General features: G+C 33.7%; 1 protein-coding gene across 1 annotated transcript in view; it reads left to right on the forward strand.

Annotated features, from left to right (window-relative positions):
• The window catches only part of TOP2A (DNA topoisomerase II alpha), a 23,238-nt gene extending 3,067 nt beyond the window's left edge, over positions 1 to 20,171 (forward strand). The window contains exons 5-35 of the mRNA XM_006924676.3: positions 423 to 568; positions 732 to 829; positions 1,050 to 1,262; positions 1,595 to 1,768; positions 1,954 to 2,055; positions 2,160 to 2,297; positions 3,572 to 3,710; positions 4,444 to 4,601; positions 4,894 to 5,019; positions 5,341 to 5,451; positions 5,602 to 5,707; positions 5,799 to 5,908; positions 6,013 to 6,105; positions 6,625 to 6,739; positions 6,841 to 6,962; positions 8,209 to 8,357; positions 9,361 to 9,592; positions 9,776 to 9,910; positions 10,039 to 10,239; positions 10,430 to 10,625; positions 12,155 to 12,246; positions 12,373 to 12,531; positions 12,668 to 12,751; positions 13,601 to 13,783; positions 14,118 to 14,208; positions 16,804 to 16,956; positions 17,254 to 17,377; positions 17,491 to 17,534; positions 17,943 to 18,083; positions 18,534 to 18,733; positions 19,047 to 20,171. Of these exons, the coding sequence (XP_006924738.1) occupies positions 423 to 568; positions 732 to 829; positions 1,050 to 1,262; positions 1,595 to 1,768; positions 1,954 to 2,055; positions 2,160 to 2,297; positions 3,572 to 3,710; positions 4,444 to 4,601; positions 4,894 to 5,019; positions 5,341 to 5,451; positions 5,602 to 5,707; positions 5,799 to 5,908; positions 6,013 to 6,105; positions 6,625 to 6,739; positions 6,841 to 6,962; positions 8,209 to 8,357; positions 9,361 to 9,592; positions 9,776 to 9,910; positions 10,039 to 10,239; positions 10,430 to 10,625; positions 12,155 to 12,246; positions 12,373 to 12,531; positions 12,668 to 12,751; positions 13,601 to 13,783; positions 14,118 to 14,208; positions 16,804 to 16,956; positions 17,254 to 17,377; positions 17,491 to 17,534; positions 17,943 to 18,083; positions 18,534 to 18,733; positions 19,047 to 19,175 (4,264 nt within the window). The 3' untranslated portion in view covers positions 19,176 to 20,171. The remainder of the gene's footprint in view (positions 1 to 422; positions 569 to 731; positions 830 to 1,049; positions 1,263 to 1,594; positions 1,769 to 1,953; positions 2,056 to 2,159; positions 2,298 to 3,571; positions 3,711 to 4,443; positions 4,602 to 4,893; positions 5,020 to 5,340; positions 5,452 to 5,601; positions 5,708 to 5,798; positions 5,909 to 6,012; positions 6,106 to 6,624; positions 6,740 to 6,840; positions 6,963 to 8,208; positions 8,358 to 9,360; positions 9,593 to 9,775; positions 9,911 to 10,038; positions 10,240 to 10,429; positions 10,626 to 12,154; positions 12,247 to 12,372; positions 12,532 to 12,667; positions 12,752 to 13,600; positions 13,784 to 14,117; positions 14,209 to 16,803; positions 16,957 to 17,253; positions 17,378 to 17,490; positions 17,535 to 17,942; positions 18,084 to 18,533; positions 18,734 to 19,046) is intronic.
• Positions 20,172 to 21,362: the final 1,191 nt, after the last annotated feature.

Genomic DNA, 21,362 nt, shown 5'->3' on the forward strand with positions numbered 1-21,362 from the left:
AAATAAGTTAACAAACAAAACAAATAGATACAGTCAGAAACATTTTGATGGTTGCCAGGTGGAGCGGGGCGGTTAGTGGGTATCGGTGAAAAAGAGGAAGAGATTAAGAAGTACAAATTGATAGTTACAAAATAGTCATGGAGGTGTAAAGTATAGCATAGGGAATAGAGTCAATAATATTGTAATTATATATGGTATCAGATGAGTACTAGATTTATTGGAGTGATCACTTCGTAAATTGTATAAATGTCTGTACGCCTGAAACTAATATAATATTGTATGTCAGCTGTAATTGAAAAATAAAAAATTATTAAAAGGAAGAAGTTGAGACTTGTTTATATATTTTAAAAATAATTATTTAAATATAAAAAATACTTAAGCACTAATTTAACATTTGTTTTACAATGAAATTTCAATCTTAGGGAAAACAATTTAATTAGTATATGGAATAATGGAAAAGGTATTCCTGTTGTTGAACACAAAGTTGAGAAGATGTATGTCCCAGCTCTCATCTTTGGACAGCTCCTAACTTCTAGTAACTATGATGATGATGAAAAGAAAGTAACAGGTAAAGTTTTGAGGAAAATAAAGAATATATTGTATTTTAAATGACTATGGCAAAAGTTTTAAAATATGAGAATAAATCTCTATAATTGGATCACTTTGCCAGTGATTAAGAAATAAAGTTGTTAATGAGATAATAACATAATATTTTATATTTATTTGCCCAGGTGGTCGAAATGGCTATGGAGCCAAATTGTGTAACATATTTAGTACCAAATTTACTGTGGAAACAGCCAGTAGAGAATACAAGAAAATGTTCAAACAGGCAAGTAAATAAGTACCTTTTGCCTTGGTTATAAATTGTACTATAGCAATTTATAATGCCATTAATGTTTGATTTCATTCAACATGATTTAGAATCTATTAAAATATGGAAATTATTTGTGAACATAGGTTAGTTTTTAGGACTTATAAATTTGTGTTATTTAGTTCTAGTTTGTGAGTTGACTTGAATTTTTTTATCTTTTATATTTTTTACTTCACAGACGTGGATGGATAACATGGGGAGAGCTGGTGAGATGGAACTCAAGCCCTTTAATGGAGAAGATTATACATGTATTACCTTCCAGCCTGATTTGTCTAAGTTTAAAATGCAGAGCCTTGACAAAGATATTGTTGCACTGATGGTTAGAAGAGCATATGATATTGCTGGATCCACTAAAGATGTCAAAGTCTTTCTCAATGGAAATAAGTTGCCAGTAAGTATTTTCCTGGGTGTTAAGGGTAATAGAGAGGGTATTATGATCATTGTCAGAAGCAAAATTGATTTTTCCTCATATATTTTTCTTACCAGTTCTCAGATATGTTCTTGAAAAGAAAACTATACCACATTTTTAAATCAGCTTATTTTAAACTTACAAAGGAAATTTCTTTCTCAAAGAAACACCTAAATAAATCTTTTTGTGCCCTTTAATGACCATTCTTTTACGCCCATCAGTGAACACCGTTCATTAGTTTTGAAAAATCCTCTTAGCTTATTATCGAATCTTCTTTTTTATAACTTTTTTATACCATTTTAATTCCTGTACAGGTGAAAGGATTCCGTAGCTATGTGGATATGTATTTGAAGGATAAAGTAGATGAAACTGGCAATCCATTGAAAATCATCCACGAACAAGTAAACCACAGGTGGGAAGTGTGTTTAACAATGAGTGAAAAAGGCTTTCAGCAAATTAGCTTTGTCAACAGCATTGCTACTTCCAAGGTAACTTTATTCTTGAATTATTAATCATGACTTATATTTATATATGTGTTCTCGTTATTTTTAATCTATAGAGTGAACTTCAATATTTGGCCACCTTGGTGTAAAGGAAGCTAAATTAGACTTTTTATGTTTGATTATAACTTTGAGGATACTGAGCTTTACAGTCTGTTATTTTTCCTCATTAGGGTGGCAGACATGTTGATTATGTAGCTGATCAGATTGTGACTAAACTTGTTGATGTTGTGAAGAAGAAGAACAAGGGCGGTGTTGCAGTAAAAGCACATCAGGTATTGTATTTTAGCAGTTTTCTTTTACCAAAGTCAAGACGGAGAAAGGCTGTAAATAAAGCATGAGTAAGTTTTTAGTGATTTAATATCAACTTTTGCTGCAGGTGAAAAATCACATGTGGATTTTTGTGAATGCCTTAATTGAAAACCCAACCTTTGACTCTCAGACAAAAGAAAACATGACTTTACAAGTCAAGAACTTTGGATCAACATGCCAACTAAGTGAAAAATTCATCAAAGCTGTGAGTATTTTGAGGGAAATAAAAATAGAAGCACCTTGCTTTATTTTCCATTGCCCTTCTCAGTTTTGCAGAAACAAAGATTCTTACCCACATGTTTTTTCACTCTGAAAAGGAAGTTGAAAACACAGCTCTTACATCATTGGTCTTACCAGAGCCTTAATTACCATGCCTATATTCCCCCACTTCTTATCACCATACAGTTTAGATCACTTCTGGATTCAGCCCATCTAACTGCTAAACCTTGAATGCCTAAAGTTGTTCTCAATTACATATCCAAAACTCAGTTCTGTCTATACTCACTGACTTCCATACAAGGAATTCCCCCACCCTCAAAAAACAAAACTATTTTCTATCTTAGTAAAAGGCCCCAACCAACTACTAGGTTGCATAAAAAAAAAGCTGAGCACCTTCCCTGTACCCCCCCTCTCTAATCAAACCGGTAAGCATCTCTTGGATATGTCAGTACCTTCCCACTGTCATCTCTTTTCTTAATAAGTTCTTAATGTTCATACAATTTTAGTCCTTTCTTTGCAATGTTCTTGAGTAATCTTTTTGCGTTAAAGCACACATTTTTGTCTACTCTCTTTTGAAAGTCTTTCAGTGACTTCTACTCTTAGAAAATATCTAAATTCCTTAATTTAGTGATTAAGACCTTACCATCTCCAGCTTTATTTCCTTGCCACCTTTTCCTGTGTTATCTAATCTTCAGTCCTACTGGCTTTAAGTCACTGAAAAACATAGTACTCTTCCCCTCTTTAGAGCCTTTTCACATGTTAATCCCTCTTCCTGGAATGCTTTTCACCTGGCTAACTACTTTAGGTCTTAAATGACCTTTCCTCAGGAAAGCCTTTCTACCCTTCTCCCTGACTAAGTTTGTTCCAGTATAACACTGGACATACATTATATGTAGCACATTTTTCACTTATCCATAACACTCATCACACTTGTGATTTTTAATTTTATTTCTAATTTGTCTTCCTTGTTGTATATTGAACTTCATGAGGACAAGGACCATGTCTAATTTGTTTTAGGCACTAGTATCCAACATGTAGCTCAGCATCTGGCACAATATAAGTATGTAGTAAATATTTATTGAACCCAAAGGAACCAGCCTCCTCAGTAGCAATCACCTGAGATAAGAAGATGTGCCACCCTCTCTCCAGAAATTATTTTTCTGCCTCTTTTCAATCTTTGAACTATTTTTATGAGAGCTCATTTGTATTCTAAATTTCTGACAGAACTCTTCTTCCTAACATGAATCGTCTCATTTTCAGGCAATTGGCTGTGGTATTGTAGAAAGCATACTAAACTGGGTGAAGTTTAAGGCTCAAATCCAGTTAAACAAGAAGTGTTCCGCTGTGAAACATAACAGAATCAAGGGTATTCCCAAACTTGATGATGCCAATGATGCAGGTACACATTTAATGTTTCCAAACTTTAAATCTTGTAGTTCAGTTATTTGTTTTATTCATTAACAGCATACCATGGATATTTTTTCTTTGACAGTTAATATCAAGAAAATATCTTTACTGTGTTAAAAACTATTGAGTTCCCTGTTATTGAACATTTAGGTCATTTCCAGGTTTGGGGCTGTTATAATGTTGAGATGATTATTTTGGGGTATAAAACAAAAATATTTACATGTCGCTCTAAAGGAGAGGAAAAGGTTTTCCTCAACCCTCTTAGGTCCCTGAAAATTAAACTGACAAAGACAAATTAACAAAAGAGAAGCATACACGTTTTTAATGTAAGTTTTACGTAACACAGGAGAAAATAAAGGAAATGAAGCCCCAAAGAAATGGTTAAACCCGAGTGTTTTTATGCTAGGTTTGATGAAGAGTGAAAAGTCATATAAAGATACAGTAAGGCAAAGAGTATGGGCTAAGTGTAGTAAACTCAAGGAAGCTCCAGAGGCTTAAATGAATATTCAGGAGTAGTATACATATGAGAAATTAGCCTAAGAAACTAAGGTTTTATTTTTTAATTTACTGTGAACTTTAGCTAAAATATATATCTGTTAGTTCCATTTTACTCCTAAGCCAACTTGTTATGAATTGTAAATTATTTGGCTAGTAACAGCATGTCTGAGTTAATATTTGAGGTTGAACTTAATGTGTCGATATTAATTTGTGTGTTTTTATTTTAGGGGGCCGAAACTCCACTGAGTGTACACTTATCCTGACCGAGGGAGACTCAGCTAAAACTTTGGCTGTTTCAGGCCTTGGTGTGGTTGGGAGAGATAGATATGGGGTTTTCCCTCTTAGAGGAAAAATACTCAATGTTCGAGAAGCTTCTCATAAACAGGTAGAATATGAAACTATCTTTAGAATCTATATTTAGTTTCATAATCCAGGACTTTATGCTTGTGTTTCATTCCCTCACTGGACATTTTTGAAATATATTTTAGATAGCTTGTTATTTTAAGGAATTGGGTATATTACAGTGTCTTAACAGATCTTTCTGACTTATAAAATATAGACTAAAAGTAACTCAAATTACTGGAGCTCAAGAAAATTCCAGCAACATATACCATTGTATTTCTTCTTTTCAAATTTCTAAACAAAACATTACTTTTTCTGGTATATGTCCATTTCAGATAATGGAAAATGCCGAAATTAACAATATCATCAAGATTGTGGGTCTTCAATACAAGAAAAACTATGAAGATGAAGATTCATTGAAGACTCTTCGTTATGGGAAGATAATGATTATGACAGATCAGGTCAGATTTGCTTTTCAGACATTTTAGAATGTTAAAATAAATTAAACATGTCTTTTTGTTGCATTGCTTTTGTGGCATGAAAGGAAATTACTTGAAACTTTAGTCATTCTCTCTAATCGACATCTAATTAGATGTTATGCTTATTTCATATGTACATTACATATACAGGTTAAGAATCTGGATTTGAATAGTCTTTGAATATTTGAATAGCTTCTTTTTTTTGATCCCCATGAAAAAAATTTCGAGAAATTGCCAGTATGTCAATCATGATTCTTTCATTTCTAATAATTCTCTTGTGTTTGGCTTTCTAAATATTTCCAGGACCAAGACGGTTCCCATATCAAAGGCTTGCTGATTAATTTTATCCATCACAACTGGCCCTCTCTTCTGCGACATCGTTTTCTGGAGGAATTTATCACTCCCATTGTAAAGGTATATTAATTTCTAATATTAATGGATATTTTAAGACCCACTTCTCAACCCTTGATATACACATAATCCCATGTATGTATGGTGATATATGGTGGTAAGCAGAGGACCCAGGCAGTGTACAAAGCCACAACAATATGGTCTTTACCACAGGTGTCTAAAAACAAGCAAGAAATGGCATTCTATAGTCTGCCTGAATTTGAAGAATGGAAGAGTTCTACACCAAATCATAAAAAATGGAAAGTCAAGTATTACAAAGGTTTGTAATAAAACCCATATAAAGTTTCTCATTTCATTACGTACTGTTATACAAGATTATATGCAGTAACTTGGTATTCTTGGTTGCATAGGTTTGGGCACCAGCACATCAAAAGAAGCTAAAGAATACTTTGCAGATATGAAAAGACATCGTATCCAGTTCAAATATTCTGGTCCTGAAGATGATGCTGCAATCAGCCTGGTAAAGATGTGTTGTATTTCATACATACATTCTAATTTTATAAATCACTGCAAGAGATATTTTGGAACCTAGTACCAGTGACTTTTGCATCTTCTAATTTGCAGGCCTTTAGCAAAAAACAGATAGATGATCGAAAGGAATGGTTAACTCATTTCATGGAGGATAGAAGACAACGAAAGTTACTTGGCCTTCCTGAGGTAAAAATTTTAAATATATCCCACAAAATGTACTATTTACTGATCTTTCAGGAATGACATAGCAAATTTAAGAGTAGTTATGTCAATAAAAAGTGTACTAATCGATAACTATATAAATATTCTTATTTAATCACTGCATGAATGTATTGGGCCTGAAAGAAATTACAAAGACAATGCACTTTTTTCTAATTGTACAGCAATTGAATTTGCTTTATCTTTTTATCAAATTTATTGGGGTGACATTAGTTAATAAGACTATATAGGTTTCAAGTGTGCAATTCTATAATATGTCATCTGTATATTTCATTGTGTTCACCACCCAAAGTTAAGTCTCTTTTTGTCATCATGTATTTGACCCCCTTTACCCAATTCTACCTGCTTTATCTTTAAAACATATAAAATACTGCCATATAATTCTATATTTTTGAGGGACTTATGAATTATAGAAAATACTGCTGAAAAGTTTCTTTGTTTTATTATTTTAAACTAGATCATGTAATACTCTCATTGGTCCCTCAGGATTACTTGTATGGGCAAACAACCACATATCTGACCTACAATGACTTCATAAACAAGGAACTAATCCTGTTCTCAAATTCTGATAACGAGAGATCTATCCCGTCTATGGTGGATGGTGAGTTCCAATTTGTTAATCTGTTTTTATTATAACAGAAATCAATACCCAGAAATGGTTAAGTTAAGGATACTAATATTTGCACTTCTTTCATATTGAAGGTTTGAAACCAGGTCAGAGAAAGGTTTTGTTTACGTGTTTCAAACGGAATGACAAGCGAGAGGTGAAGGTAGCCCAGTTAGCTGGGTCAGTGGCTGAGATGTCCTCTTATCATCATGGTGAGGTAAACACACAATCTTTAATGTTTCTAGAAAGCATTATAGCAGAAACACCTGCAAAATCATTGTCCAAACACTTGGTGAGACTGTAAGCTGGCACATCCGTAGTAGAGAATAATTTGGTGAAATCTATCAGACTAGAAATGTGCTTATACTTTACTTTGACCTAACAAATCTATTTCTAAAATTAATATTTCTATAAGGATACTCATAAGTCTGCAAGGATCTATGTTCAAAGTTATTTAGTGATGTTTATTATAATTTTGTGATGCTAAAATTAAAACATCAAAAATGTCCATTGATTGGAAAATTGTTATAAATTGTGACACATCTATTATAATTTTGTGATGCTAAAATTTAAACATCAAAAATGTCCATTGATTGGAAAATTGTTATAAATTGTGACACATCTATGGAATTAGTAATATAGCTGAAATAAATCTATGTACTAACATTGAAGAATGTTTATGTTCTATCGTCAAGTGGGAAGAAAAAGAGGCAAAACAATTCTTAAAATGTCTAGAAGGCTATGCTCCAAATTATTGATTTTGGTTGTCTCTGGCAATTGGAAAGGGCATCTTTTTAATTTTTTTATCCCTGGGAATTGAAAAGGGCAACTTTCCAATTTTTTATATATGTCTGAATTATTCGACTTCACACAAACATTCCTTTTTTATTTTGTGATTATATTGCTTTTTTGCATTTATTATGTTATAAAGAACTAGATTGCCTATAAAGTTCTAGAACTTGAAATGTAATGATTATCTTGCTTGTTGCTTTCCATTAAAGTATACTGAGTACTCAGTAAATGTTCACATAACAAACATTTTCAGATGCTTACCATGTACCATGTATACAAAGATAAATATGTTTCTTCTCTTCAAGACATAATCACAGTTTAACCAAGAGAGTAAGACATATACACACACTGTAGAATAAAGTTATACGTGCTAGAGTAGAAATGAGAAAAGTGTTGTAACTCAAAGTAGGAAATATTTTACTCTGCTGTGGGTGAAGAGAGGAGCTCTGCCTTCAAGGATTTGATTGAAATTATTGGAAAGCAAGAGCCCTGAATGTGGAGCCAGAAGTCTGAGGTTAAGGTACTAAATCTGCCATGTATTTATCTGGGAAACATCAATAAACATCTATAGTCATAAAACCTTACAGGATTACAGTCAGGCTTAGTCATAATAATGGATATGTATTATTAAAGGCCTATAGATCAGATTAACGAATCTTTTCCTTCTCCAGATGTCACTAATGATGACCATTATCAATTTGGCTCAGAATTTTGTGGGTAGCAATAATCTGAACCTCTTGCAGCCCATTGGTCAGTTTGGTACCAGGCTGCATGGTGGCAAGGATTCTGCTAGTCCTCGATACATCTTCACAATGCTCAGGTGGGTATGCTTTAGATTTCTAGTGATTGCCACTTCCAGTTTTGAAATAATGTGAGATTTTGTTGACCAAAAAATATATAAAAATGCAGTTAATCAGAAAGTATTTTTGCAGATAGACTATTGTTTAAAAAAAAAAAATTAGCTCACTAAAGCTTGATTACGCTACTCTTTGCAATGAACAGAAAGTAAAGCAAAATCCTTAGTCTTCCTGTCTCAGTAAATGGAATGCCATACTTCTAATTCTCAGGCTAAAAACCTTAAAGTCACCCTTGACTCCTTTTCTCCCTGCTTATGTCCAATCCTATGGGCTCTGCTCTGGAAAAATACTAAGCCACCCCATTCATCCAAACAATTATAATATAGTCTACCATTCTTTTTCATGGCAGCTAAGTTTTTTTTAAATAGGTCACTGGTTCAGAACCTTTCAACTACTCCTTTTAAAGTCTAAAGCCCTGTTTTAGCTAACCAGACCCTCTATGATCTGTGCTCCCACCCCCCATATCTTTTGATTCTATCTCATATTATCACTGCTCCAAACACATCTGGCCTCTGTCTGTGCATGCCAAGCAACTCCCTCTTCAGGGCCTTTTACTTACTGGTCCTTCTGCTTGCAATACTCTTTCTCCATATAACGCATGGTTCATTCTCTCAGTTTCTTTTCTGCTCAGATGTTATCCTATCAGAAAGGACCTACCATTTCTTAGCACCTCTTCAATCACTCTTACCTGCATTATTTTTCTTAGCATTTCTTCCACCACCTGACAAAATGTGTGTTCATTGTCTAGCTTCTTGTGCTAGAATGTGAGCCCCTTGGAGGCTGAGACTTTATGTCTGCAGTGCCTGACACATAGAAAGTGCTTAATAAATATTGTTAAGTGAATATGAATCAGCAAGTAAAGCCAAGGTAATCTTCATGTATAGATATGAGATAACACATGTCCTTTTCATGAAAGTTAAATATCAAACCCAGTATTTTATAACATTCTTTGATTATTTTCTTTAGCCCTTTGGCTCGGTTGTTATTTCCACCACAAGATGATCACACATTAAAGTTCTTATATGATGACAACCAGCGTGTGGAGCCTGAGTGGTACATTCCTATTATACCCATGGTGCTGATAAATGGTGCTGAAGGAATTGGTACTGGGTGGTCCTGCAAAATTCCCAACTTTGATATTCGTGAAGTCGTGAATAATATCAGGCTTTTGATGGATGGAGAAGAACCTTTGCCAATGGTAACTATTTTGTGTATATGAAGAACCTTAGTTTTCCTCTGGTTTCAATTTAGTGGACTATATGGTTAAAGGGAACACAAATATCCAATTTATTTCATACTTAAATGTTAGTTAAATTTATTGTTTAATGCTGTTGTGATTTCACATTTAGAAAATATATTCTTTTTTAAAATACCAATTTAGCTTCCCAGTTACAAGAACTTCAAGGGTACTATTGAAGAGCTGGCTCCAAATCAGTATGTGATTAGTGGTGAAGTGGCTATTCTTAATTCCACAACCATTGAAATCTCAGAGCTTCCCATCAGAACATGGACCCAGGTAAGTAAGCGTGGATTTCTTTTTTGATTTTTGTGATCAGGGGAAACACTTTTTGTACTAACGCTTGTTAAATATTCAGGATCCTGTGTTTTTTTAGAAACTTACAGAAGGATTATTTATTTCTTTAGACATATAAAGAACAGGTTCTGGAACCAATGTTGAACGGCACAGAGAAGACACCTCCTCTTATAACAGATTATAGGGAATACCATACAGATACCACTGTGAAGTTTGTTGTGAAAATGACTGAAGAAAAACTGGCAGAGGCCGAGAGAGTGGGACTACACAAAGTCTTCAAACTCCAAACTAGTCTCACATGCAACTCTATGGTAGGTCTTATTTTATGAGAAATAACGTATGTTTCAATTTATGTTAAGATTAATATCAATTTTAAAAGGAAATCATAAGCTACTTTCATATTTTAAAAGAATAATTTCTCTAAAATCGTTGAAGTTTAGCCAATTTATCTATTCTGGGCCCTAATTTTGTTTTTCTTGTTTTACAAAAACATGAAAACAGGTGCTTTTTGACCACGTAGGCTGTTTAAAGAAATATGACACAGCGTTGGATATTCTAAGAGACTTCTTTGAACTCAGGCTTAAATATTATGGATTAAGAAAAGAATGGCTTCTAGGAATGCTTGGCGCTGAATCTGCTAAACTGAACAATCAGGCTCGCTTCATCTTAGAGAAAATAGATGGCAAAATAATCATTGGTATGTTTTTGGAATAATAACTGCCTGTACTAAAACTGTAATCATGCCAAACTTCCTTTAAACGTTTTTGGTGAGATAATGTTGGGGAAGGAGGGAGGGAAAATTCCATTTAGTTCAACTGGCTACTTAAATGAGCATTTCTTTGAAATGCTTAATTGGACATTTATAGTTTGAAAGAGATAGTTTTTCCTAGATTGAGCATCTCGAGAAAACAAGACTTAGTTGACATTTAGACAGAAATGAGAGTTAGAAGAGGTTCCTATATAAATTAATCAAGAGAAGAAATAATAAATCTGATAGAAAAAGGCTGGGAGTAAAATTATAAATGGTTTCTATTATAAGTAAATTGTGTACTTAAGCCTGAAAGAGTCATGTCTTAGGGAATTTTTTTCTTTTGAGACATTCTAGAAGCAACTGAGTCAGGATTTAAGTGACCAGGAAGAAAACAATTTTGACTAAAGCTTGGAGTATAAGGAAAGTTAAAAGAAATAGCTCATTTCTGGCCAGGGCTAATGAGGAAAGCTGGGTAACTAATTCATGCTACTAGATTATAGTAGCATGTACCAAAATTTGACAGCATAAATTCCTGGTAATCACAGGATGATTTTCTGGTGGCACACAAAGATGTTTAACTTAATAGTTACATGTTCAGTTTCATGTAAAATAACACCAGCATGTCAGCTCCTTATTTTTATAGATATTATTACTTAAGGCAAGACTAAAATGAGTAATATTGGACATGATTCAAAGAAAAACAAAAAGTAAAGGTTGTATTGACTACTGTGGACATCGAAAGAAAGTCACTGTAGAAAAAGGGGATGAATGCAACATGGAGAAAAACAATGTGTGGGTAGTGGCACTGAACACTTGCCCAGTGAAATGCTGAAATAAAAAAACTAGGGAGAACAACCGAGGTGGAGACTTACCAGAAATTAAGGTTTTAATTGTCTTTTGTTCTTTTGAGGGTTATAGTTAGATCACAGCCTCATGAGTTGACTGCCCCCTTGTGGTAATTTACATTTCCCAATGGTTTAAGGAGAATCCTTAACTGCAGTTTACCCTTGAGCAATACCGGTTTGAACTGTGCAGGTCTGCTTGTACACAGATTTTTTTTCAATAAGTATATTGGAAAATATTTTTGAGATTTGAGACAATTTGAAAAACCTCACAGCAGACAAACTTTATGATCTTAATTTTTTTTCTTTAACTTTATTGTAAGAATACAGTATATAATACCTATAACATAATAAAATATGTGTTAACCAACTGTTACTGGTAAGGCTTCCAGTCAGTAGTAGGCTATGAGTAGTTGGGGGAGTTGGGTTATATGGGGATTTTCGACTGCACAGGTAGTCAGCGCCCCAACCCACTGAGTTGTTCAAGTGTCAGCTATATATACCAGTATGTACAAATTTAAGTAAGACAAATAGTTTAATTTCCAATTTTAATCTTTTCAATTTATATAAAACCTTATCACTTTCCAAAAATATTGCTCAAAACCATTATCTCTGTTTATGTTTTTTAAATAGAAAATAAGCCTAAGAAAGAATTGATTAAAGTTTTGATTCAGAGAGGATATGATTCGGATCCTGTGAAAGCTTGGAAAGAAGCCCAGCAAAAGGTAATTTCTTGATTAGCATTTTTCTGTTTTTAAAGACTATATAATCTAATTATTTATATAATGACTATATAATCTGATGTATGTTTCGCATTTCTTATTAAAGCTACATTTTAATCCCTCCTTTAGGTTCCAGATGAAGAAGAAAACGAAGAGAGCGATAATGAAAAGGAAACTGAAAAGAGTGACTCTGTAACTGGACCAACCTTCAACTACCTTCTTGATATGCCTCTTTGGTATCTTACCAAGGAAAAGAAAGATGAACTATGCAAATTAAGAAAGGAAAAAGTGAGTTATTGATGGTGGATGGTACATGTTGCTTCGTTATCTTCTAACGGTGAAAGTAAAAACTTAATTGTGTGCTTCTCGAAAATGCTGTTTTTGCACATATATTAACTCTTAATTTTCTGACTATCTTATGAAGGAACAAGAGCTAGAAACATTAAAGAAAAAGAGTCCATCAGATTTGTGGAAAGAAGACTTGGCTGCTTTTATTGAAGAGCTGGAGGTGTGTAGTTTATAATGCCCATGTTAGAAATAATATATTCTAGCAATATACCTCTTTGTCAAGAAATTTCACAATTGGCAATAGAAAGAATATAGGAAGCATAAGGAAACATTCCAAGATAACACATAAAAGAATAGATTGTTAAAAACTAGCTAGAATAGACTAAAGGATGCCAGGAAACATACAACCTAGAAATTTTTTGAAAGAAAGGAAAGAGCAGGAGTTGATTTTTGACCTGTTGGGACTAAGAAGATAAAGAGAATTAAAATATGGAAGACCAGCCCATTCCCCCAAGTCAACCTAAAAGGACAAAGACAATTTACCTTCAGCATTAGCCAATCAGTAGTTTAAGAAGATCCTGTTACTTAAATCTCACAAATATAGTTTTCCAACATTCTTTTAACATAGGAAAAAGCATTTCAGAAATTAAAAAGATTAACACAAATTTTTATTATTACACTTTGGTATAATGTCCAGCTTGCAATCAGTTGATTAGATAACTATACATTGCTGAAATCACATTTCTTAATTTGAGTTTATAAATATGTATATATGCACATATGTATTTTGTTCCTAACCCAGTTTCTCCTTTTTATTTTCAGAAAGGTTAAGTGGTAGAATCAAGATTAGAACCTAGTCTTCTGTCTCCGAACTTTTTAAAGTGTGTCTTAATTATATCTTCACTATTGTAGTGGTATACTTAGTTATAGAACAGGTTATCACAAATTTATCTTATGATGTAACATTGAAATCTATTTAACTTTTGCCTTCTATTCTATCCCTACAAAGTAGCTAAGATGTAATGTCTTTGTTAGCTTATAAACTCGCTTTCTTCTATTCCTTGTGTAGACTGTTGAAGCCAAGGAAAAACAAGATGAACAAGTAGGACTTCCTGGGAAAGGGGGGAAAGGAAAAGGGAAAAAAACACAAATGGCTGAAGTTTTGCCTTCACCAAGTGGAAAAAGAGTCATTCCCCGAGTTACCATAGAGATGAAAGCAGAGGCAGAAAAGAAAATTAAAAGGAAAATTAAGGTAATACTCTTGAAACATTATACATAAAACACTTTAAGCATATTTCCATATAAAACAAATTTGTTCCATATTGAACAAATTCTACTATAAATTTTCTAATTCCATAGTTTGGAATTTATCCTATATCATAACATTCCTTTCTTAAGAGCCTGATTTTTTTAATGTTTATAGCTTGAAAAAGTCATACCTATACCTTTATTCAGAGCTCTTAACCAGAACCCAAAGGAAAAAAAAAATCACTTTTCAACCAGATATATATTTGTATATTTGACGTTATAGTATACCAAACAGTAAGTTGGCAGAACATCACCATTTTCATCTTGCTATATTTTAGAATGAAAATTCTGAAGGAACTCCTCAAGAGAATGGTATGGAACCCGAAAGCCTAAAACAAAGATTAGAGAAGAAACTGAAAAAAGAACCAGGTATTAAAACATTTTAAAGAAAATGGTATAGAGTTGAGATAAAATTATGTTTGTTACCTAGTACATTTCACATTAAATGTTCAATAAGTTATTATTGAGTAACATGAAGGAGAGCTATAATATGTGGTCTTCTGTTGCTGATTTTTTTCACTTACCATAATGTTTTCCAGGGTGACCCATGTTAGTAATATGTATCAATACTACATTCTTTTTTATTGCCAAATAATAGTTCACGGTAGAGATAAACATTTTATTAGACTTTATCAAAATTAAATTGTTCATCAATTGGTATTTGGGTTGTTTCTACTTTTTGGCTATTGTGAATAATGCTGCTATAAACATTTATGTACAAGTTTTTACGTGGACTTATGTTTTAATTTCTCGTGAGTAGATTCTTAGGAGTAGAATTACTGGGTCATGATTTTTCTATGGCTGACCTTTTGAGGAACTGCCACACTGTTTTCTGAAGCAGCTGCACCATTTTACATTCCCACCAGCAATACATGAGGGTTCCAATTTCTCCACATCCTTGCCAACACTTTCTTTTTCATTCTAGCCATTCTAGTGAGTGTGAAGTAGTATCTCATTGTGGTTTGGGTTTGCATTTCTCTGTTGGCTAATGATGAGCATCTTTTCATGTGCTTATTGACCATTTATATTTCTTTGGAGAAATGTCTATTCAGATCCTTTACCCGTTTTCTAACTGGTTTACTTGTCTTTTTATTGTTAAGTTAGTTCTAAGAGTTCTTTATATATTCTAGATGCCAGTCCCTTATCAGATATATGATTCTGAAATATTTTCTGCCATTCTGTGGATTGTCTTTTCATTTTCTTGATAGTGTCCTTTGAAGTTCAAGTTTTTAATTTTGATGAGTCTAATTTATTTTTTATTCTTTTGTTGCTCCTGCTTTTGGTATCATATTTACTCTTTTGCCAAATTCAAGATAATGAAGATTTATGTTTTCTTCAGAGTTTTAGTTTCAGCTCTTAATATTTAGATCTCTAATACATTTTGAATTAATTTCTGTATACAGCATAAGGAAAAAGTCCAACTTCATTCTTTCGCACGTAGATATTCAGTTATCCCAGTACTATATTATTGAAAAAACTTCTTTCCCCGCTAACCTATCTTTGCCCTTGTCAAAATCAATTGACCATAAATATTAAGGTTTATTTATGGATTCTCAACCCTATTCCATTGATTGATCTGAGTCTATCCTTGAGTATCTACTTTGCTAGTTAATGTTTGCTCCTGTGGGAAATACAAAAATGAATAAAACAGATAGAAACACCGCAGTGTTAAAAAGAAGGAATAAAGGTATGCTGTGTGTGCCATACTGTGCAAAATTATATAGGGCCTAAAATGCAGCACACATTTAACTTGAAACCCAACTAGCAGTCATTTAGCATGTAAAACCAATACATCAGGTACGTATGGTGAGCATTCATGTTCCCATCACTATCTCAAATATTGTGATGGCAAAGAAGTGGGAGTGCGTGGCATTTGCCCTTTCTATCAAGAAAGAAAGTTAGAGCAGCATATACTAGCCACTGTAAAGATTAGAGAAAGGTGAGATTATAGAGGCTTTGTGAAAAAAGTAAAACTTGGGTTAGCGTCATGAAGATTAGGTAAGATCTAAGCATTCTAGATTGGAAGAAGAAATATGGGCACATAATATGCATCGGACAATGAGAAGGCTCCCTTAACAGAGTGGGGGTTTTTATATTGGAAAATAATAAGAACATAGGTAAACCAGATTATGCAGAGCTAGGAAACTGGTTTGTTGGAAGATAGATGAGAGTCAACTAGAGAATAAGAAATCGATAGGTATACTGATAAAAATATGAAGAAAGGACTATATCAGAACAATACAGAGACTGCCTTGTAATCTTTGTGGGCCAGAATGAGGGAAATAAAGATCTCTGAATGGGTATATGAGACATTTTGGGGAAAGAATTAACAAGATTTAGCAACTTCAAACTGCCATTAAACGTCCCTCAAGTTTTGGTCCCAGCCATTCTTTTCCCATTGAATTGTCTCCCTTGCCTTGACTTCAGCATTAACCTTCTGTTGAGCTCCTTGCTTCTATTCTTGCCCCGTTCTGATCTCCACTCTTCAGCCTGAGAGAACTTTTTAAGAGGTAAATCTGATCATATTGGTTCCCTGTTTAAAACAAAATCCTTAACAAGACCAACCATTCTCCCCACTAACTTCTACTCTCCAGCCATAATGGGATTTTTTCCAGTTGTCTGCGTGCATTGTTTTCTCACATGCTATGTCCTGAACTGAAATGTGTCATCACCCACCTCCCTGCAACTAGTTAATTTTTATTTAACCTTCGGATCTCAGCTCAATCATCTCTTTCTTGGAGAAGCCTCATATATGTATACATACTACGTACCCTGCATAAACAGTTGGCATTTGTTTATAGGAATAGATGACCAAGCTAAAAGCTACACAAGAGGAGGAACCACATCTGTTTCTGTTTACCATTGCACAGAGCTTAATGAATATTCGAAGGATGAATGGATGATAGATGAAGAAACGCGCATCTAAGAATATGTGAAGGTGGTTAATTCCTTTCTCCCCTCCAGGTACCAAGACGAAGAAACAAACTACATTGCCATTTAAACCAGTCAAAAAAGGAAAGAAGAGAAACCCCTGGTCTGATTCAGAATCAGATGCGAGCAGTAACGAAAGTGATTTTGATGTCCCTCCACGAGAAATAGAGCCACGGAGAGCAGCAAGTAAGAAAAACTGGAGAACATGTGGATATTCTGAGAGATTTGAATGGCCAATATATTTCAGGGCACTTGATCCCAGAAATTATCTCTTGGGGCAGTAATTTTTTTTATTTTAAATTTAAAATTATATAAATTTTTAAATATTAAATTTTTAAAAAACTAAAGCATCTTAAAAAATTCTAAAGCTTCTTGTAGGAGATTAAAATGAAATTTAAGTCTTCATGAAATGTGACATCAATCTGTGGATTAAATATTTCACCTATTACTCTCTGACTCTTTGTATATATATGTTTTTAATAGCAAAAACCAAATTCACAGTGGATTTAGATTCAGATGAAGATTTCTCAGATTTTGATCAAGAAACTCAAGATGAAGATTTTGTGCCATCTGATGCTAGTCCAGTTAAGACCAGAACTTCCCCGAAGTAAGTATCTTCTCTGATATGGATTTTATCATTATTATTTTTAATAGCTGATGTAGTCTTTATTATTTGACACATTTAGAATTGGTTGTCAGGATGTGTTATTTTTATTCTAGACGTGCTAACAAAGAACTGAAGCCACAGAAGAGCACCACGTCAGGTATGTATTTATGTAAAAATTGTGAATCATCTGCTTTACTGGGGTGCTCAGGTCCAACTGAGTTCAAATCCGGACTACATTTGAAAACAAATGTGAGTTCTCGTGAGCATTACATTGATGTTGTTCAATAGGTTTAGTTTTGCACATAAATAGATTCTACACTTAATATACTAAAAGTAATCATGTGCTTGTCCCGGGTACTATGCTAGGTGCTAGAGAGACCAAAAAAAAAAAAAAAGGCTGTTTTTGCTAATGGAGAATCCAGAAATTAGAACAAAGTTATAAAAGTGTTTTAAATATTTCCAAAGAGTCAGGCTTGGTGTTTAAATAGGAATTCATAGGCAGGAGAAAGCAGCGAATGGAATTTCATGTGTTGCTTAAATGTACTATTTTCCTTTTCATTTGAAGTAACGGACTTTGATGCTGATGATGCCAAGGACGATGTTCCACTTTCTCCAAGTTCTCCTGCTGCTGATTTCCCAGCCGAAACAGAAATTGTAAACCCTGTTTCTAAAAAGAACGTGACAGTGAAGAAGACGGCAGCAAAAAGTAAGCCAAATCTTTGAAATGGGTTAATATTGGGATTAAATAACTGGCTACCGCAAGTCAATTTCAATTTTTTATTCCTCAAAATTACTGTTGATATTGAAATTACATCTTTTCCAAATGAAAACAAATCTTTAAATTTTTATAATCAAAATTTGTAGTCAAAAGGTTTAAAATCAATACATTTCTCAAAATGCCAGGCATTATCTAGCTCATTTCTATGATGGGGATAGGATTTGTAAACTAATCCTAAAAAAAGTTGCTAATGATTAAGGTATAACATACTTATAAAAAAAATTGGATGCTTAAGAATTCTTTGATTCTCTAATGTATTTTCAGTTCCATTAGATTGTCTTTTCCTGTATTAAATACAAGCAGTCAACAGGTTGTTAAAGTTCACACTGAGAACAGTTCATTCAGAGCGTCATGATGAATGCCTGTGGTGACTTGCAGGTCAGTCTTCCACCTCGACTACAGGTGCCAAAAAAAGGGCTGCACCAAAAAGAACCAAAAAGGATCCAGGCGTGAATTCTGATGCCCCTCAAAAGCCTGATCCCCCCAAAACCAAGACTCGCCGCAAAAGAAAGCCATCCACTTCTGATGATTCCGACTCTAACTTTGAGAAAATGATTTCTAAAGCAGTCACAAGCAAGGTGAGTGTTTATCCTAATCAGTCCTTTTGCTACTGATGTTTTAAAACATATAACCAAGCTTTCCTCTTAATAATTTGGCACATTTTTAAGAAAATAAATTTAAACCCCATAATCCATTAGCTTTACCTGTATTTAGTTTAGTTGTAACGGTTACCTATGCCACTTAGTCAATGAGAGAGTTGCCTTAGATTTATTTCTTAATATTTATTAGAATATGGAAAACGTGAATTGTAGTCTGTTGCTATATTTTTTACATTGTGATTCTACTGTCAGGTTGACATCGTGCAAAATTACTTGGGCTTTTCTCTTTCAGAAATCCAAGGGGGAGAGTGATGACTTCCACCTGGACTTAGACTCAGCTGTGGCTCCTCGTGTAAAATCTGGGCGGGCAAAGAAGCCGATAAAGTACCTTGAAGAATCAGATGAAGATGATCTGTTTTAAAATGTGAGGTGACTATTTTTAGTGGTCTTATTGAGCCCAAGACTGGTTTGAATCTCTTAATTTCCTCCCCTTTAAATTTAGTTTGGGGAAAGTAGTTTTGATCTAAAATCACCAAAGTGAAGTATGTAGAGCCCAGCGTCCCTTATCTTTTTATGATACAGTCTAAATGGTGATACATCTCATGGGCATTGTTTTTTTCTCTGCTTTGTCTGTATTTTCATTCTGTTTCCTTTTGTCTTTAAAATCTGATTTTAACTTCTGGACTCCAGAGATAGTTATGTGGTCATTCCAGCATAATGTAGTTTGTTTATTGACCATACATTAAGCTAAAATTGGAGCACTTTGATATAAAAGTGTCTACTGTGCCTCCTTTCTTACCTTCATAAATATGAGATAGAGCATGATTAATTCTGTTTTATCTTAGTTATATAGGTAATTTTCCATCAGATAGAATTTTATAGTTCTAGTACAAATACTCCCCACTCAGCCTTTTATGTGCTGAATTTTTGTTCAAACAATGAGATATTGCTCATATTCTTCATACTCTTTTAGAATGTCAGCAGAGGCTAAAGAAAAACACCTTGGCTGTGTCTGTAGAACCTCAACACAGTCAAGAGGATGAAGAAAATTAGACCATAAGTTATATAAACCAGTGCTGTCTCAACTCTTGACTGTCCCCTCTGGCTGCCTCTGAGTCTGAATTTCCCAAAGAACAAATTTCTGGGGAGCACTAGATTGCAGAAGAGTGGGGACAGCATTCATTCAGAGACCTTAAATATTTTATTGATACCATATTCAGCAATGAGCTTTTATATCCATTTTGAGAAATCTCCATAATTTTCAACTTGTAAACTTTTTAAAGACCTTTCTGCATTTTACACATCTGTGATTTGAATAGTGTTATCAATGTTTTTGTAAATATTTAATATGTTTTTCTATTTAGCTAAATTCCAGCAATTTTGTACTTTAATAAAATGTTCTAAACATTGCAACCCATTCTTTGTCCTTTATTCCTCCTGCACTATACCCTTTTGAAACTTTAAAATCTATCCCTCTTCACTTCCTTTTTTTTCTATATAAGAATTTAGACCCTTTTTTTTTTTCACTTCTGTTTGAAAACTACTCTGATCATATTCTGATGTGCCTGACAGCACCTGGCCATAGTGATAGTTCTAAGGGATAGGCACCAGGACCTACGCAGGGCCAACCAGGTTTGTTCATGGATTTCATACACGAGTACTAAGTTCTTCTCCACTCTCAAATGGCCTTGGCCCCACATCAGTAGTTTTAAATATGCATGAGGGCTTTTTTTAATGATTCACTATTTTAACAGCTATTTTGATAACATAATCAACTGCTTGATATCAGTCAATTATATCAGGGCAACTCGCTAATCACTTAGAAAAAAAAAAGTTAGATAAATCCATCCCCTCCTCATACCTTACACTTAAGTAAGTTCAAGTAGACTAAATGTTTAAATGTCAAAAATAAAATGATTTTAAAAGGTACTAAAAGAAAAGTGATCTTGAGTTACAGAGGGATATCCTAAACATCCCCAAGGGGACTGTCGACAAAAATATGAAAAAACGAGTCCTTTCATCAGAATCTGGACAGAAAAGACCAAGCTTCTTGTCGTAGCAAGTCTCACTTAAATTCGGTTCAAGAGAAGAATTGGTTGAACATGTGCAAAAAACTATGTAAACACACAAATGCAAGTTCAAGTAACACAGGAGATATCAATACCCTGGTTATGATATAACTTGGAAAAATGCCACCATTAGGGGAAAGTGGGCAAAACATATAGCAGATCTCTGTATTGTTTCTCACGACTACATGTAAATCTACAATTATCTCAAAAAAGCCACATACAAAGGTGCTTATTACTTAAGTGTAACAATAAAATTGATAGTAAACTTAAATGTTCAGCAATAGGAGACATTTAGTAAAACAATTGGTTTAAATTATAGTACAATGAGGAATACCAGTTACTCATTAAGAATGATCATATATGTTATTTATTGACTTGAAAATATACAACATTGCTGAGTAAAGAAAGCAAATCAAAGATGAAATCCCTGTCTGGTAAATACGTATTTGTACAAAATAAATAATGGGAAAAAAGATGTAAACTCTTTGGAAAGGAAAATATCAGAAATGTTTCCCTTTTGAAAGTAGAAGTTTGCTCCT

The sequence above is a fragment of the Pteropus alecto genome, unplaced genomic scaffold (assembly GCF_000325575.1).
Source record: "Pteropus alecto unplaced genomic scaffold, ASM32557v1 scaffold98, whole genome shotgun sequence".
Lineage (NCBI taxonomy): Eukaryota > Metazoa > Chordata > Mammalia > Chiroptera > Pteropodidae > Pteropus > Pteropus alecto.